Below are 18,909 nucleotides of genomic sequence, written 5' to 3'. Positions count from 1 at the left end.
AATGCCAGCTCAAAAAAAATCCTCACCTGCTTCTATATTGCAAACTATAATAGGCATGGGAACGTTCTGAGGGTGTGAAGCCAAGCGTGAGAATACATGCGTCTTTGAAGTGGGCTAGGGGCTCTCAACCCTAGCTATCCTGGGTCCCACAAAGGCATGTTCCCTCTTTGATAGTAAAATTCAGATGTAGGATTCTACTATTAAAGAGCGAAACCAGCAAATGGACCAAAGGCACTGAACCGTCTGTATGCAGGTGTGATCCAAGGGTAGTGGAAGATGTGGCACTGTATAAGGTCATACAGCAGAGAACCATCCGTCCGATTTTGAAGGAAATGAATTTCATGGATTACCGACCAGCTCTCTTCTTTTTAATGACTTGCAATAACCCAGCCGTTTGTGGTGCATTTGGATTTTATTTATGTAAAGCTATGAAAATAAGGGGAGGTTTTTCATTCTGAAACTGGAATTTTAATGTTTGCTCCTTTTATTACTGTATTGGCCCAGTATGAATGTATTGTACAACCTTTTATGGGGTGATTTTCACTCATAAATAAAGAAATAAAGAAAGAAAGAGTTGTGTACGCAACTCTACAGGTAAGGTTACATTGAACTTTATACAGGAAAATGCAAAAACGATTCTATCTTTAACTTTTGTTCTTGTCCATGAAATTCACTAAAGTGGCATTCAACTGAGCTGTACAAATTCAAACACTGATACCGAAATTGGTTGAAGTGCCATCAATGTTTTCATGCTAAAATGATTGCTGACAAAAATATACTTGAATTGCGATTTACATGGAACCAGAAAAACGCACGATTTACACCTCATTTGAAAATTGTACACTATGAACTTTTAGCTCTTTTGCACACACCTAGCCTAGATGTTCACTTTTCTAAGGCCAAGAAAATGTCCAGATAGTTCTGTTCTTTCTACGTAGGAAGGCCGTACAAAATTACGTTTCTACTGTTCAAAACATACAAGCTTCCGCACACAGGACACCCATCATGGAATGCATGTGCAGTAAGGTCAGAGGGATAAACAACATGAAGTTCACTCCACTCAACACAAACAAACATCTGTAACCAACATACCCAAAAAGACACCGGGGCTCATTCCGAGTTTGGTACTAGTCATGGCGCTATTTGCACCATGACTGCCACCAATAACGGGTCCGGCACCGGTGTTGGTCAATGGGGAGTTACCGGTCCATTCCGACCTTGGAGGGACCGGTAAGTCCCCATTGAACAAACTATTCCCCATTCCCATTGAGCCCCTACAGGGCTCAATGGAATGGGAAGGGCGCAAATAACAGGCTCGCGAAAGGCAAGCCCGTTATTTGAGCCCTGGTCCCCTAACGGGACCCGTAAGGTACGTTTGGTCTGACCAAAGGTACCTTACGGGTCCGTTTGGGGACCTTGGAATCGGGTGGTAGGGGATTACCGGCACTGGTCTCCTTACCGGAGCCCAGTATCCCCTACAGCCAGAATCTGAATGAGGCCCACAGACTCGCAGTAGGGGTGGTCAGACAAAAGGATGAAAGTGATATACTGCAGAATGCACACAATCATCCCCAGTATCCACATGCACCACCCCAGGCCCCAACCCCCACCCAACAACTACCATGAAAAAGGGCATAAAAAAACTGTCTCAAACTAGATGTATGTGTTGTAGGTTCCATGCCACAGAGCGACAAACATGGAATTAACAATATACCACCTAACACAGTATATAGTACAATCCAAGAGGAATTTACTAGAACACAGCAGACAAAACACCCAGTAAGTCCTGGTACAAAATAGAGCTAAGCAGGTTGTGTAAATGAACACTGCCTGCACAGAAATGTCTTCTAGAATCCACTGCCCATAACATTCAAAGCCAGCACAACCTGTGGATCCTTTCAAAGCCCATCTTAAACTTCACTTTCTTTATAAAGAGGATCCACAACCGCCCTCTCCCCATCCTCCCTTCCTGACCCCACCACCTCCAGTGACTCTTAATAATGTAATTTTGTATATTTATATAGTACTTCTCTTTAGTTTAAAACGTTTTCCCCCCCTTCGGGTAATGTTAACTTTTTAATAACTTGTTATCTGATATATTGTATTCTGTTTGCTTTATTTTGGCCCTGGTATATGTCCAACATTTTTACAACCTCATAAACTGGCCCCCTAGTTGTTCCCATCTTTGTTGTACAACCAAACTTCAGGGGAATGCTTATGCCATCTGTAAATGCGCTATTGTAAGTCATTTCTGATTAAAGATGAAGTACCTGTTCTTCAAATAAATAGAAATACAATAGACGTAGGGTTATTGCACCCAAAAGAAATAAAACACAAATTAGGAAATACAATTAAATTGCTACACACGGATAATTAGTGTGCTACTTAAAACCAAAGAGAACATGAAATGCTAATAAAGAGTTATAGGGAGAGCCCAAATCCATAAATTACACCGCAAGACCACAGAATGCTAAAAGTAACACAAACAAGCATGAAAACAAGTCACATAGAACAACACGTTTTGCGTAATAGAAAGCAACATACCAACACATGTCCTGTCAAACCAATCATGGATTGATGAGCATTACTCCAAACAATCTGCAAAAGTGCAGAAATAAATAAAAACAAGCAAAAAAGCAATGGCCCACCTAAAGCAAATATCAACCCAATACAGGTAAAACAGAACCACAAAGTATCCATACACATTTAATCATTCAAAAATGCCACTGGCTCCAAACAACACATCTCTCAGCATAGAAACCATGTTTCTTTTTTCGACACTTTCAAATGAGTTCCAAGGTCTACTTCCAAAAACTAATAAAAGTCTGAAAAATCGAATAAAACACATTATAAATGAAGAAACGTTGTTAGTTTAACAAACACAATCGTATCCAATAAGCACATAACTTCAAAGTAAGTTGTTAAAACACCCACGAAAGGGACAGGTCCACAATCGGCTCATGTCCACACAATAAATGATCAAGAGTGCCTTTGAAAATAGTTAATATCTTATCAATGAGAAAAATGCAACTGCTTATTAGCATAGCGGCTGATATGTTACATTACATTATGTTCACTTAAGCTTAGGTGTACTTCTTGAACAATCCATCCAATCGAACACACAACTTAATCGAAATAGGAAACATCAAGTTACATCGTGGCTAAAATGTTAACCAATACTATGGCAGTATAGCTCCAAAACTGTTCCAGCATGTGGCATTCTTGTATGACACTGTTTCCACGACCAACGGCAAGGGCCAGTGTTGGCCCTAGTGATTAAAAGTTGTGTAACTGAACAAGCTGCTGATATAGTAAACATTGCCCTTTGGAAACAAGGGCTTATTCTCTCCAGCTCACCTTCCTTTGTGTGGAACCCCACTTAAAGCTGTTCAAGAAATATATGTTTTTGTGTGCTGTATGTTGGCACGTCTGTGCTGAATGATCATAAAAAAGGCCAAGAAAAATCTATTTTTAAGGTAGTGATGAAGGCTGGTTCCCTGCCCGAGAAGCTCTCTGACTCAGGCCTAGTCCAGCAGATAATGATCTCCCCTGGTTGCCCTGGCTAGGAATGGCTAGGCTTGGTCTATACTCCCTTGGGCAACGGAGCAATGCCGTGAATCTGTACTGGGCTTCGTGAATCTGTATCGGGCTCTAAGCGCCATCATTGTGATTTAAAGAACATCGTCTGAGAGATGGCTAGGAGATCCTATCATGTACATTTGACTTCTGGGTGAAGGGGCAGTTGGGGGTGACACTCTGGCAGGTTGGGGTCCACCCTTGCTCCTCCCAGACCTTTATGTTGGATAATGCTGCCAACTATCCAAGTAGAAAGATGCATTTACTTGTGGGCTCTGTAAGTAATATAAGATACAATGGACCGTCTTTCCTTTTCTCTGAGCTTAAAACCCGTTTGTTTTTTAGATGGATGAATTAATTGCGTTATAGATAGAATGGCTGACTGCCCAGGCGCAAGCGAGAAGCATGAACACACACGTGCAAAGAAGTCAGAGGTATGCACAGCGTGTGTGTACCAGTTCAACAGTAAATGGCAACCAAAGAGCTAATCAGGCACTCCAAAAGATGGGCTTTTTAATACCAGTTGCATGTGTTTCTGTTCCAACACCCACGTGGGATAAAAGGCAGGCAGGAATCTACAAACTTTGTCATGCTCCCACCAACCAACCATGTGGCTAGGAGAGGTAATGCATATCTACCCACCGATCATGTGATGCCGCTGTGCCCTCACACAACAGGCAGGTCTCCTTCAAGAGTGAGCTGAACTGTGTGTTGATTCTCCAATGTAGCTGCAAGTGATTTACACTCTGCACATTGTATTGTGCTTTTAGCACTGACTTGTGAATCTTGATTTGCGAATCAGTCTTGTTGTGTTCAGTTGCTATACAAATACAAGCATTCAAATATTCACTCTCTCTAAACTCAATGGCCCATCTCTAGAATCAAAGTGCCAGCATCTATTCTTTGATGTCCTTTGCTCTAATTTGATTTCCTCCACTCTAATTATTCAACCGTCATTCGCCAGGAAGAGTTTCTGCTACTAGGGAACTTGGCCCAGGCTTGTCTTAGTTTCCCATGCTGCTTTTCTTAACTGCCCTCCTGTTTTGAACGCATTGCACATTGCAGTAATTATTCATTTGTAAATATTCCCCTTTCTATATTATAGCGGTAAAGGGGTGGGCACTCAAGTACAATAGCAAGGTTATTTCAATTTTCCAACAGTAATTACAGACGGATTGGCTGTTAAGGATACATGTCCAATTTTCGTAAGAAATTAGAATGGGCATTTAAGCGTTAGAATGGGCATTTAAGCGTAAGAAAATTAATCACAAAAAGAATTAAACAATTAAGAACGCGTAGGATCGCGGAATGGCCTAGAATTATGACGTGAATTGGTATTAACATCTGATATAAGCTGTTAGGCAATACATTTACTGTGGGGACTAAGTGGAGCTGTAGGGCACATACAGTATCCAGCAATTTAGAGGAACCTATCGGGTGGAACAATACTTCATGAAAACCGCAGAGTGGTGTTCATTGCGATAGCAGAAATGTGTAGCACCGGCACCATTGAGAATGGTGCCGGTGCTACCAGCAGTGTCTGCTTGCGGGTGCAGGTATGCCCGCCAGGTAAAACCTGGTTGCCGGTCCGGTGAGAGCGGTACCGGCAAGCTTACCGGTACCGTTGTTACCGGACCAGCAAACTTGTAATGAGGACCAGTGATTAAGTAATTGGACCCTAGCGGCTGCATGGTTGAGTAAGCACCCTTTTTTTTCTTCCTCTTCCTTTTCACACTCTGTGAAACTGTGTTTGTGAAATGTGACTTTACATCGAAGAGCTGGCAGCTCATTTGGATTTCAGTGACTGCAGGGTTGTTGACCCTTTGAGCTGAATCCTTTTCACTAAGCTGTTAACCCTTTGTGTTGACTTTTATTTTCTATAACCGTAGGGTTATTGTTGTTACTGATTTTAAAAGCTCCTCTGTAATAAATTGAAAAACAGCAAGAGCAAGTTTTAAAATGTAATACATTTTCCGAATTAACTTTGCTGGAGTACAACCTTAGAGCGGATTACAATTGTTTTCGGGTGGTGGGCTTTTAATGGCTTTGAGCTTCATTGTTTTAGCGTTAATAAGCTCCTTTTTGCATCGGCAACGGCGGGCCTTTTAGCCAAATGCCTAGATTCTAGGAGTCATAGCGAGAACAACTCGTCCTGCTCTGACATTGATCTCCACATGTGAAGTTGCTGAAATAACAAATAACAATAGTCTCCTTTGTGGGCGGTCACTGCTTTCATAGAGCCTTTGAGCCGCCCACATTTTCTTGGTTCTCAGCAGGCCTGTAGCATCACAATACTGTGTGTGAATAAAACCTTTGGGGGCGGTGACTGTGCACCTAGAGCCGTTGAGCGTCCACATTTTCTTGCTTCCCAGCCTGCCTGCAGTATCATAATATTGTGTGAGACTAATATTTTTGCAGCCAGTGACTGTGGGCCTAGAGCCTTTGCGCCGTCCACATTTTTTGTCTGACCTTTCAGCAAGCAGGCCAGAAGTATAACAATCATAAAAGAGTCCATAGGCGCCCCTCTGCGAGAACGAATATGGCCCATTGACCTGTTCTTTGGGAAGGTACCCACTCGAGAGTCTGCAGCCACACTTTAGCTCACTGTAATTTTCACTGCCACGGTTTTGGATTGACTGGCAGGCAGCGCAGTGCTGTGCAGCTGGAGTTTGCCTGGCAGGCAGCGCAATACTGTGCAGCTTGACATGCATGAACTCCTTTTTTTAATGCATTAAGCTGACTTAACAGATGTGTTAGGTCCCAGGATTTACATCCTCTGCATGTCCCAGTTCGCTCAGATGGACTCCTCTAGATGGCCAATGCTACCCGTCACCTGTGGAGTCCCGTAGGGTTCCATCCTCTCCCCAGTGATCTTCAATCTATACACAGAGACACTGGAATCCCTCCTAGCCACAAACAACATCCACAACAACCAAATCCACCAATACTCCGACAACACACAGCTATACCTCAAGATCGACTCCATGAAGGACATACATCGGCTCAAAACCTGCCTCTCGGTGATCCAGTTTTGGATGCTCATTGCATACTTCAAACTCAACCTCTCCAAACTGAATTACTACTCCTCACCAACAACACTGAACACCCATACATACAGACCTGGCTATCAACCATGAATTCTGAGGGCTTCACACCCGAGCTCAAGACACACATAGCTAAGAAAACTCAAACAGCTTTAGTGTTCAAGCATTAGTCCAATCCCACCTGGATGCGGCCAATGCTCTTCTCGGAGGCCTCCGGTCGTCCTACCTTGTGCCCGTGAGAAGTGTCCTACATGCGGCCGCACGCCTCATCAAGGGTCTACGCAGATATGGCCAGATCACCCCAGCCTTCATTGACCTTCACTGGCTCCCTCTGCATGCGCAAATCACCTTCAAGTCTTGCTGCATCATCTATAAGGCAGTCACCCTCAAGTCACCCAGATACCTTGCAGAGAAACTCAGTATCTCTGGCAGACAGTGCACCACCAGAGGCCATGAAACATGAAATCCACTGCTGCAAAAAGGAAAGGACCAGAAGAGAAACCTTCTCTGCCTTTGCCCCAAGACTACAGAACCTCCTCCCCATCAGCATCAGACTCGCCCCCACACTCATACAATTCAGACAAGAACTCAAGGCCACGTCTTCAAGGAATCACTCGTCCGCAACACCTAGGCCATCACTTTGCCGTCGCACCACCTGCCTCGCTAGACAGCACCCACCCCACCAGTCAGGACAGCTGTACCCCTCCTTTGTGCCCCTCTATCCTACCCTGGCTGCATATCTGTTCTGTTGTTACCTCTGAAAAGCACTCTGTTATGCATCTGTACTGTTGTACACCTCTGTAAGGCGCTCTGATGCTTCTCCAATCCAGGACTGTGCTCAATACGTACAATAATAAGAATAACAATAATAATAATGACCCAGGCCTGCCATGCTGGGAACTACTCTTTAAAGGTCGTCATGGGGCCATAATGAAAAATGGTGAAAATACCTTTAGACACCTGGTAGCAGCTCATGCTGTTGCTGTGAGAAAGTGGAAAATGGGAGGAAGGATTATTTATGTTGCTTCTGTTCTGTGGTGAGTTAGCCTCTAAAAACAGTTATATATGATTTCACTGCCTGTAAATGTACTAGATCCACAGAGATCTTACTTTTATATCTATGATAATCTGGCCAGGGGCTGGACGAGGCCTAATAAAGGAAGGACATACACATGTGTGTAAGGCATGCCAGGGAAGACTGTTTTGGAAGGAGAGAGTGGTGCCAGGGAAGCACCACCCAGTCTGCTCCTGGCAGATACAGCACTTCCCGTGAGAGAGAGGAGCATTGTATGAATACTGCTGGGCTCGGTCCTGCCAAGGCGGGCCCTGTTCACTCCCCAGGCCACTACTGACGGACGCGACCTGGGTCTGAGGATTTCATATGGGCCCCTACTGCAGCAATCAATGCCCGGCTGCCCCTGGAATACACAACCTGGCCAGGACTCCCAAGAGGGACACCCCACACTACATCTATGGCACCAACCTGCCCCTGGTATACGCAAGAAGGAACTTTGGGTTCCCACTATTGTCCTTCCTGCCCTGCCTGCCCAGTGTGGAACATCGAAGAACCCCTGTCTTGCACGTAAGTATTAGTAGATACTTTTGAAAGTGCACTTTATATGGACTTTTACTACAATTTTAAGGACTTTCTTTCATATGTCTGTAAAGGACTGCTTTTTTAGTTTAAGGCAGCTGCTTAGGACAGTGTTAGTGTGTGCATAGTGTCTATTGTGACCCTCTTTTTATACAATGACTAAAACACTGCTTGTGTACTGAAGCTAGAGCAAGGTATCAATATGCAAATTAACATCTAATCAAACCTATACACCAGTATTACTGTGTTTGCTTTTTCTTGTGTTTGTTATATCTTTCTTTAACCTCTTGTTTCTTTGGTATCCAGTGATATAAATCGCTGGAAAAACATAGAGGTGACTTGATATTTTTTAAAGCCACTATCCAACACTTTCCCCAAATATTCTAGAACTGGAGTTTGTTTATATAATTGCACCAGTCCTAAAATATTTTATGAATGGTGTTTAGTGAATTTAAAATAAATATCGAGTCACTGTCGATGTTTGCACCAGCGATTACATCCTATTCAAAAGTTTCTTCACCAGGTGGTTGAGAAATCCTTCTAACCATTGCCTTTCAGGATCACGTCCTTTTCCTACATAGGCATACATAGGGTGATTCAGAATCTAAGGTAAGACCTGGGTTACGTATTTAAAAGTAAGGAAAAGTGTACTGTTGTGCCTGCCTATACCTCTCTCCCACCAAGTGTGTTGCTCCATTCCCTCACCACACCTGGGTGTGTGATACAGATGTGGCAATACATGGTTTGGCCAGTCTACCATTCCCAGAGCTACTCTGGCCTAGATCATTTGTGACTAAAAGGAATTGATAGCAGCATTCTGAAATGTTTGCCTGTTATGGCCCCTGATTATTCGGTGACTGCAAACATGTTTGATTGAATGCAACCCTTTGATTTTAGTTTGGGGCCTTTATCCTTGATGTAAAACAACATAAATCAGGGCGCCTGCTTGTGTAAAGCTTGTAAAGATTTTAATTAGCAATGCGACATTGACCTCTGATTTGACGTGAAGATGCCTGCTGATACTTGCAACAGTCCAAGACCCTCATGAAAATAAAACTCTGTATGATTCCTGTGAGAACTGGACTTCAAACTAGCAAGATGGGTCAGAGATTAGTCTCACCTACTCTATCTTTTCTTGATCAACACTCACACCAGTCTCTACCATGTGCTTTCTGGGATCCTTGCTTGACTTAGCCACCACAATGGCCTTGATGGAAAAAAGAAACATGGCTAGAATTTAGATGCCTTAGATGAATCATACACCCCGTCTGTGGTACTGACACTCCAAGGAGAGTCTCCTTACCTGATTATTATTTCTAGTGTTCAAATGCAAGCCGCTGCTACTGCAACTTTGCCCCTGCTACTCAATCTTCAGTGAACCACCTTCTGTGGATTAAAGCGCTCTTCCACCTTGAATAGCCACCTTCAGTTGGACCTGATACCACAGAAGCCCAAAGGTCAATAGAACATACCTCTTTATCCCCTCACCCTGAGCAGAGGCCAGTGTTTGACAATTCCAGCTGCTAGCAGCAAAGGATCTATGACAACACATTTAACAGTCTTCAATTGTGTCTATTCCAAAGGGACCTAAGGAGTTTTGCACAAGGGATCCTCTTCATCATTGGCTGTGTTTTGGGCCAAACTGCCCACAGACGTTCGTAGGAGGGCTGTAAGGAATGTCACCAGAAAAGACCCAACACAAAATTGCCATTCAGAGACTGTGCCTGCCATCTTTACCCTACACAGTAACTTTCTCAGAATCAGGGCCATCACCTGCTCAGCAAAACTTCTTTTACCTTGCTGCTACCCTAAATGTTAAGTGAACCTTGCGCAGTTAAGCAAGACATTGATCCAACATGTCCCGAGAAATCCCATCCATCCTGTGCAGGCAGAACGGAACCCCAATATGACCTACAAGCTTGTGTTGACCCTAACATTTTTGGTTAGTGGATTTAAACACTTCCACTTGGGACTTCATTTCCTCCTTACCTTTAAGAGAGGAACATTATATAAAATATACCCCTGTAAGGTCTTTACATTTATAAAAAATTAAAATGGTGATACCCTGTTTCTCATCCCTCATTCCCTTCCTAAGATCTTGTCCTTGGCAGCCGATTGTTCCCTTGAGGCCAATAGTTGATCAGATTGATGTTAGCAAGACCTTTCTTGCCTATTTTAAGAACCAACTTAGTCCCAAACATTGGGCAAGGAAATTTCCCTAAAATAAGATCACAAACTAGCTGCAGGAATAGGTGGGATACCACAATGTCCTTCACAACCAGCAGTGTGTCACTGCAGGGCACTGAGACCATCAGGGGAGATAAAGAGAACATTTCATTCCACATTGCATCCAGGATGATTGGGCCTTTCTGATTGTTTGACCTCTAGTAGGCAACAGACCTCCAGGTCCTCCATTAATGCAAGAAAGATTGGAAGGAAGCATCAGGCTACTCATACTTAGATGCTGACATCACTTACAAAACACACACACTAAATTAAACAAGCACTTTTACTAGAAAAACGAATGTGTCATTTTGAAAATGTGCGAGTTGGTCCCGTGAAAACATGGTAGCAGCCCAGCTTAGAAACCTTTGCCAAGTAGTCCCTATATGGCAATGCAAGCACCCTAGATGTATAAGGTCCTTATTGGTCCTCAGCAATGAGAAGAAGTTTAATTACCAGGACACAGTGAGCTTGGCCCCCAGACATAGGAATGCCCCCCCACACCCAAAGACACGCACTAAGAAAACCAAAGTAGCTCTATTTGAGTACCTTGGCACTGATTGACAGCGAGGAGCACGGCACCAATGGATTGGACGACTCTACAAGTTCAAGAGCTGAAATATCACGTTACCCATGTCAGTTGCCTACATTTTCTGATGCCAGTAGAGTGCCATATAACGCAATAGCATGTTTAGACTCAAGTGCATAGAAAATGTACTTTATATGAGCACACATGTTTGAGTAAGTCCACAAACAAAATATATAAAGACGCAACACCTACTTGGCAGCTTCCCTGAGTTCTGTGACATTCTTCATCTTCCCATTCCAGTCCTTAAAAGTTGTCTGATTCGCTACAGTCAGTACTCCATTCCTCGTGGTAAAGTCTGGGAAACATCTTTTTAGAACTGTTGAAGGAAATTAGAAATCATAATTTCAGCTCGCAAAAAAGTCCAACAAGTACATGGTTTTAAGGCAGTTTTGTAAAACCCCTTGTTGAGAGCTCTACCGGGTGTGGTGGCAAAGCCACCCAGGCAAGGAGAAAGGCTAACCTCTCTTAAAGGTAAGTAGTATGGCAGAACGATCATGCTTAACACTCAGGAAACAGCAGCAGGCTAACAGAAAGGAACAATTAGTCTGCGTACTTATCCATAGAAAATACACCACACTGATATACTGAAATATATATGCATATATTAAGTTATAGTTAAGAAACTCTATTACGTCAAATACACATTTGCACATACCACACAGTATAAAAATACACAGCAAATTATGAAAACGTACATGTTTTTGAGGTCTCACCTCACCCCTATTAGAAGACCAATTGTATTCCCACTATCAAAAATAGGCATGCAACATATAGTGATAACTGGGGATAAATAGAGAAATAGACATTCTCATCATAGTTCCAAAATCTCTAGTGCTTGCAAAATGTTAGTGCGTTGTCATAAAGGCACAATGGACAGTTGAACACAAGGAAAGCTAGGTATATGAGCCACCAAGGCCAAGAATTCATAGTAAATCTGAGCCTCTAAGGCATAGTATTTATACAATCCAAATGCCACACCACCTACTATGTTACTAGAGGGTGGAAAACAATTAGAAAATACAGCTAAGGCCTCCCAAAAATCAAAATACATTGTAGACACAATCACCTTTGCAATTCGCTCCATGGAAAATAGACACAATGTTATTAGAACTATATTTTGTGAAAGAACACTCAAGTAGATTGCGTAGTCAAAACATATTAATTGGTACACAAGAACAGTGGGTAATAGGCCACCAGATGCCCTGTGCTTCTTCTTCTCCAACTGCCTCCTAACCTCAACCAACAACACCGAGAACTCCCCTCCCATTCTGACAGAAGAAATCTCTTTTGTAATGTAAACACAGGTTAGCTAATACAAGTTAAGCTGCAGAGAAGTGCTGCAGCAACACATGAAAACCCATTGAGTACAACATTACAAATCTCCTCCCTTACATAATAAAAACCAAACTCACAGTAAAGTGTGATAATCCTGAGGTTATCAGTTTCTCAAACTCTTGGCCACACTCCGCTTGTTCCAGACTCTTCCATCTTCGGAAACAATGGCATCATCCAAAACCCTCGTCAACTCATCATATCTCTTCTCCATCTGCTCAGTCTTCCTTTCCATGCTATCTCTCAGATTCTGCTCATTCCATTCCATTCTCAAAACATGCCCTTCCCAACCACGGAGGACAAACTACAGTGTGCAGCTTCCTCTTCTTCAATACCTTCAACAGCTTCACTTGACATTTGTACACCATGCGTGAGCATGCTGTTCAACCTCTCCACTGCACCATTGTAATGAAAATCTGACTGTCATCGGCGTACGATTGGAAGCTCATTCGTGACGTCTCAAGATTTCCATTAACAGTCGAAGATACAGATTAAAGAGAAGCAGCGATAATGATGACCCCTGTGGGACCCATATCCCATAATACTGGGGTCTGAAGTAAAGGCTCCCAGTCTAACACATTGCTGGTGATTCTCCAGGAAGGATCTAAACCACCGGATGGCGTGCTCCGAGACTCTACTGACCGCCCTCAGTCAGTCTAGAAGATATCATGATTAACTGTATCAAAGGCAGCTGAAAGGTCAAGCATCACCAAGAGTGAAAGCATGCCCTGATCAGCCACCCTCAACAGTTCATCATAGACTGCCAGCAGAGCCGTCTCCATACCAAATTTAGGGCGGAACCCAGACTTCAAGGGATCTAGAAGACAAACCTGCAGTTGTTGAGTCAAAACTTTTTCCAGAATCTTCCCTGGCCAAGGAAGGCCAGCAATAGGGCGGTAGATCTGGAGGACCAAAGTGTCCAGGCTAGTTTTTTTTTTTTTTAATTAGGGTGTTAATATGGTGTATACAGTGTAACTGTGCCCCAGTTTACCTCAGGCTATGCTCCCTTATCCAAACCATATCATGCCACTTCTCCCATATCTTGTTATGCTTTGTCAGATATCTTCTCGATCTATACAAACTTTCCTCTAACAGACAACAGTGATCCATTCCCTCTGTCCGTTGTGCTATGCTCAGGGGATCTGACCTACCCCACCTAGCTGCCGAGTCCCTTTGCCCCACCATCAAGGCTGTCGCTATCAATTTCCTGTTGTGTGCTGTAATCTCAATGGTATCCAAAATATGCTTTTGGGCATTCCCGTATTGGATACCCTAATGCCCTGGGCCTTGTCACATGTATTGTCGCCCAGAAAGATTGTATGGACCGATAGTTCCAGAATGTGTGGAAGAAGGTGCCCACCTCTGTTCTGCACCTCAGGCAGTAGGGGTCCTGTGTTTTACTCATGTGTTGTAGGTTCTCCCTGGTATAGCAGACCATATGTAGGAGCTTGTATGGAACTGGACATAGCCTTCCTACGATGTTTGCTTCTCTTAGTGTCTATTGAGCTTCCATCCATTCCTCCACCAATTCCCCAAGTTATTTTTCCAATTTGGTCTTCAGCTTCCATAACAGTGGGTAAGTGAAGTCATTGATTGCTTGGTATAGTATTGTTATTCTCTACCTGTGAGTTCTCCTTCCATCATATTGGGCTCTAACAGAGAATGTTTTGGTATTTCCCCGTTACCTCTTCCCTTGGATTTCACTGCCTGTTTTAGTCGCATGTATGTGAATCCATCCCTTTCTGTCGGGTTACATTTCCTAATCAGGTGGGGAAAGGAGCTACTTCCTTCTGGTCGAAAATATTCCCTATTCTTTTGATTCCTTTTCTGTACCACTGTGGTTGGTTCCGCAGTTTCATAACCTCAGGTAGGTCTGGGTTCACCCATAAGGACGATGCCAGTGTAATTCTAATGCCCCATCCCATTTCTCTTGTTACCTCTCTACATATCACAATCAGTCGTTGTTCTGCTTGTGGCAGCTTTTTACCCTGGGAACTACCATATAGTATTTGTGTGGGGGGATGATCTTCCATCCTATCCCATTCTAGTTGAGTGTGTGCTGAGTGTTTGTCCACATACATCCATTCATTACCCACCACTAATTGTGCCACACAGTAATATTTCTAATGTCTGGAAGTCCCAGTCCCCTTTCCAGACCAACCTCGTTAGGGCTTTCAGAGCAATCCTTGGGGGACTGTGCCCCCATTTGGCTTCTCTTTGTAAGCTTTCTGTTCTCCAGAATAGCCCTTGGGGGAATCATCTGGGGTGTTCTAGACCCCATAGAGTAGCTTTGGCAGGGCCATCATTTTAAAAAGATTGGCCCTCCCCAATAGTGATATTGGCAAATATACACAGTGTTTCACATCTTCTTATAGTCATGTAATTAACGGTTCCAAGTTGGCCTGAAAGAAGTCTGTGCCCTCTTTCCCCACCCTGATGCCAAGATATGTGAAGGTGTCCCTCACTGTCTTCGATTGACAATCCATTGGTACTGCTCTTTCTTCCTCTATAACTGGGAGCACAGATTTTCCTCAGTTAACCTTGAGCCCATTCTACTCCCCAAACCAAATGATTTGCCCTTGGTCCCGATATTATCTGGTCTCCTAGGTAAGTCAGAACGTCATCCGCATATAATGATAGGTGCTTTCCACCCCCCACCTGGTCATTTAATGCCCTTTAGTATCGGTCCAGTCTCACCTTCTTGTAGGGACCCCATCGCCAACAGGAACAACAGAGGCAAAAGGGGGCAACCTTGTCTCGGTCCTCTCTGCAAAAGAAAGGTTTTGGACATACAGCCATTGACCCTCACCCTAGCCTAAGTAGAGTAGCTTTACCCAGGCCATATATCTTGGGTCAAATCCCAATTTCTCCACAACCACCCACTCCCATCTGACAGATCAAAGGCTTTTGCTGAGTCAAGAGGCACAAGCGGGTGTGGCCCTTGCAACTGTGATACCATAACCAGCACGTTTTGTACACTCCTGAGATTGATTCTGGTAGCTCTTACCGAACAAAGATGCATTGGCCTGAGTGAATCAAGTGGTCTATCCCGCCGCACTGCCTGCTGTTCAAGACCGTGAATAAGATTTTTTGGTTTCCCCATTCAACAGGGAAATCGGACAATATACTGCTTATTAGTTTCCCTTTCTTTGGGTATGGCTGCTATTGTTGCCTCCTCAGGTCCTCGGGCAATATCCCATTTTCATAACTTTCTTTTAACATTGCTCCCATCACCTCTACCAGTGGTTCCTCCACCCCCCTCCAGAACTCAATGGGGATCCCTTTAGGGCCCAGTGTTTTCCTGGATTGCAGTTGGCCATTCGCCAACTGCGAGCTCTACCACTGTGGGGTGTGATGATTCAGGTGGAGTCATCACTGATACCCCTGCAGTAACCTCCTCCCATGTGGCCTGGGGGTGGCTATATGAGGGAGGATCACATGGGAGGGGACAGCCTCCGGGGAGATGTGGTAGTTCCATCTGATAAGACAAGGTACGCCCGATTTTCCTTTGAAAATAACATCCCGATATGTGAAACTATCATGGCCTATTGTCATGTATCCACTTCCTTTCCAATGAAGAGCAGGGAAAACCCTTTTACCAAATCGACCGACAAACCTTCCAACCGTTGCCTACTTTGCCAATGTGATGAAATGGTTCTATACTAATTGACCGTTTCACAATTGACCTCGGGAGAATTTACCTAATTTAAAAGGTCAATTAGGACATATATGGGAAACCCCCCTGATCACCCACCAAATTCAAAACCCACCGCAACCCCCCACCTAATCCCCTTATATTATTTATAATCCAAAACCAAACCAATACATATATAGGAAGGTCAATTGTGCAGAAGATCAAGTAGGACCACTATAATAACGTCAATTAGGACAAAAGGTCAATTTGGGTAATACCGATGAAATCACATCTTTCAATTCCACTTGTCAATCAATCAGAACTGACTTGCCATCAAAACCTTTTAAAAACGCTTATCCAAATCCATAAATCAATAATTCCCAATGGACTTCTGTTCCCAGAATTCACGAAATACTGGGACAAAGAAGAAGGATCGAACAATGTCAGGCAAATGAACTGCAAACCCAGAAAGCGTGCTAGTGTTTTCTGGCACACACCTGGAAATGGAGGACAGATGCTGTGGCAACTGGCGAGCGAGAGCAGCACCTCTCCACGAGGAGCAGAGTGCCGAGAAGCCAGGACCGACGTGGTGGAGCCAGGCAGCTCACCACCATTGGAAGAAGCAACTACTGAGCTGAGAGACACTGTGGAAACACCAGGAGCCAGTGAAAAACTCCCAGACAAATGAAATCAGAATTCTGCTTACCGGAGCCAAAGGGAGAGCAAGTGTGTTGAGTGGAAACCGCAGAGGACCGGTGAACAAAGGAAAGGAGGTTGCAAGAAGTAAGCAGATTGGAATCCTTCAATGGCCGACTGTGAGAGAAGAAACCAATGCCTACAGAAACCAGTGAGTCCACCCAAAAGCAACGGGGACAACGGGGTGTATCAACAAACACGCGGAGTGCAAACAACTGAAAGTTACTTACCTGTGAGACAAAAGAGAAATGGATATATTGAAAAAAGGGAACCTAAGTCACAAACAAACCTTTTTCTAATGTGTAAATTAGCTCAGTGGCAACGTGCCTGCCTTGGAAGCAAGACGACACGAAGCAACACAGGTTCGATCTCCGGGTCCGCGCCTAGAAATAAAAAATATTTTTGTGCACTCAAATAGAAGGGGAACCCTTTTTCCTCAGGGTGCAGGTCCCTACAAACATCACACTGTCCTGTTGCTTCTATGAGCATGTGTATTTTCGTTTGGGGTAAGCCCTGTCTCCCTATATGTGCCAACCTATCTCATTCTGGAAGCACTGTTATGTTAAAATAACCCCCATCACTGTCATATTGGCCTGAATTCCACCAAAAAGTGCCACCTGAAGGGTTAGTGGCGCATATGTGTTAATCATAATTATGGATTCCCCCCACAGGGTTCTAGTGACCATGACATACCTCCCATCCCTGTCCCCTTCCACCCTTTAGACAGTCAGGGGGAGAGATCTCCTGATTAAAATGTCAACTCATCTCGATCCTCTAGAGAACCCTGCATGTTCGATCACATTGTTTTGGCCCCTAACCAAAAAGGGACATGTCGTACTGATCATGTGTGCCGTCTGTAGGAGTACAATATTAGCCTTTTGTTCATTGAGGAAGGCCATCACCAAACCCCTCTTGATTTTATCGCGGAGTCCATTGACAGTCCATGTCAGGCACTTTAGTGAGTTCCTGATTGACCTATCCAATCTCTTTGCAGTGGGAAATATGGGTAATGCTTCTAGCTCTTGTTGTGTGAGGACAACCTAGGGCCCAGGATGGCATTGTGAATCTGAGAGTTAGGTCACATAAAACTTGAAACCAAACCTTAACTTTAAACTTCCCCCTTAATAAACTCCCTTCCCCATACTTCACCCCAACTAGAAGCATCTTTCATTCTTAAAATCTAGAACACATTCAATATCACCAATGGGTGAGAGTTCCGGGGGGTTGTGCGGCTGAGCCTCCTTATTTGCTCGCTCCGCTCTGACCAAGTTCTCCATAGTAGTTTCTTCTTCTTTGCTGTTCATGCCATTTAATCGTGCTTCCGGCTCCGCAGGTATTTTCGTTGCTATTAGCTAACTCAGCTCCTTGCAGTTTCTTTCCCTTATTCTTCAAGCCCTTGTTGTGTTCTGAGGTTTTATGGTAAATTTCCTTGTGCATCAATCAATTTCCAAGCCTCTGTGGGGTCAGTGAAAAATCTGACGTCCTGGGACACAGAGATTGGCAGGAAAGAGCATGGCATATTTTAGTTCCCTTTCTCTAAAACTTCTCTTTACTGGCTCAAACGACTACCTTGCTTTCTGCACCGATCTTGTAAAGACTGAATAAATTGCCACTCTTGCACCATTAACCAGCAGTGTCCCTTTTTTCCTTGCCGCTTGCAGGATCACGTCTTGGTCCCTATAATTCAGTAGCTTGGCTATAATAGGTCTCAGCGGGCTTCCAGGTGGTATCCCCCTATTTGGGACCCCACTGAAAATAAATTAGATAGTCCTGAGGGGCCCACCCATTCTTTGAACCACCCTTCTAGAAACAATTTCATTGATGGCCCCTCCGACTTTGAGCAGGCCCAGTATCCTAACATTTCTGCAATGAGCCCTTCCTTCTGCATCCTCCACTCTTTCCTCCAAGGTCTTTGTCCTGTTGAAAAGATCCTGAATATTCATTTTCATAGGTGATACCGAGTCCTCTACCTCTGATATTCTCTTCTCTGCTTCTCCTACTTTTGTCGAGATGTTCAGTAGGTCCTGCATCAAGAAACCCACCTGTAAAACAGGCATGGTATCAAGAGAGATGACACAGACAACAGATGTATATGTCTAAACAAAACTTTATTAATGATCAAGATGGTGTCATGCCTAACTAACCCTATGTGATGGTGGGACTTTCCCTGCATAAATAAATCTAAGAAATGGCTATGTCTACAAGTCCAAATCAAAAGTCT

At 43.8% G+C, this 18,909-nt stretch overlaps 1 protein-coding gene across 5 annotated transcripts in view; it reads right to left on the bottom strand.

Annotated features, from left to right (window-relative positions):
• Nucleotides 1–18,909, bottom strand: part of SLC44A5 (solute carrier family 44 member 5) — a 1,500,346-nt gene that overhangs the window by 404,991 nt on the left and 1,076,446 nt on the right. For all 5 annotated transcript variants that reach the window (XM_069641896.1, XM_069641897.1, XM_069641899.1 and 2 more), the window contains exon 8: nucleotides 11,219–11,342. In XM_069641896.1, coding sequence (XP_069497997.1) covers nucleotides 11,219–11,342 — 124 coding nt within the window. The remainder of the gene's footprint in view (nucleotides 1–11,218; nucleotides 11,343–18,909) is intronic.

This window comes from Ambystoma mexicanum, chromosome 1q (assembly GCF_040938575.1).
Source record: "Ambystoma mexicanum isolate Mex_15411 chromosome 1q, UKY_AmexF1_1, whole genome shotgun sequence".
Lineage (NCBI taxonomy): Eukaryota > Metazoa > Chordata > Amphibia > Caudata > Ambystomatidae > Ambystoma > Ambystoma mexicanum.
The sequence above is the reverse complement of the archived record's forward strand: the minus strand, read 5'-3'. Positions and strand labels throughout refer to the sequence as shown.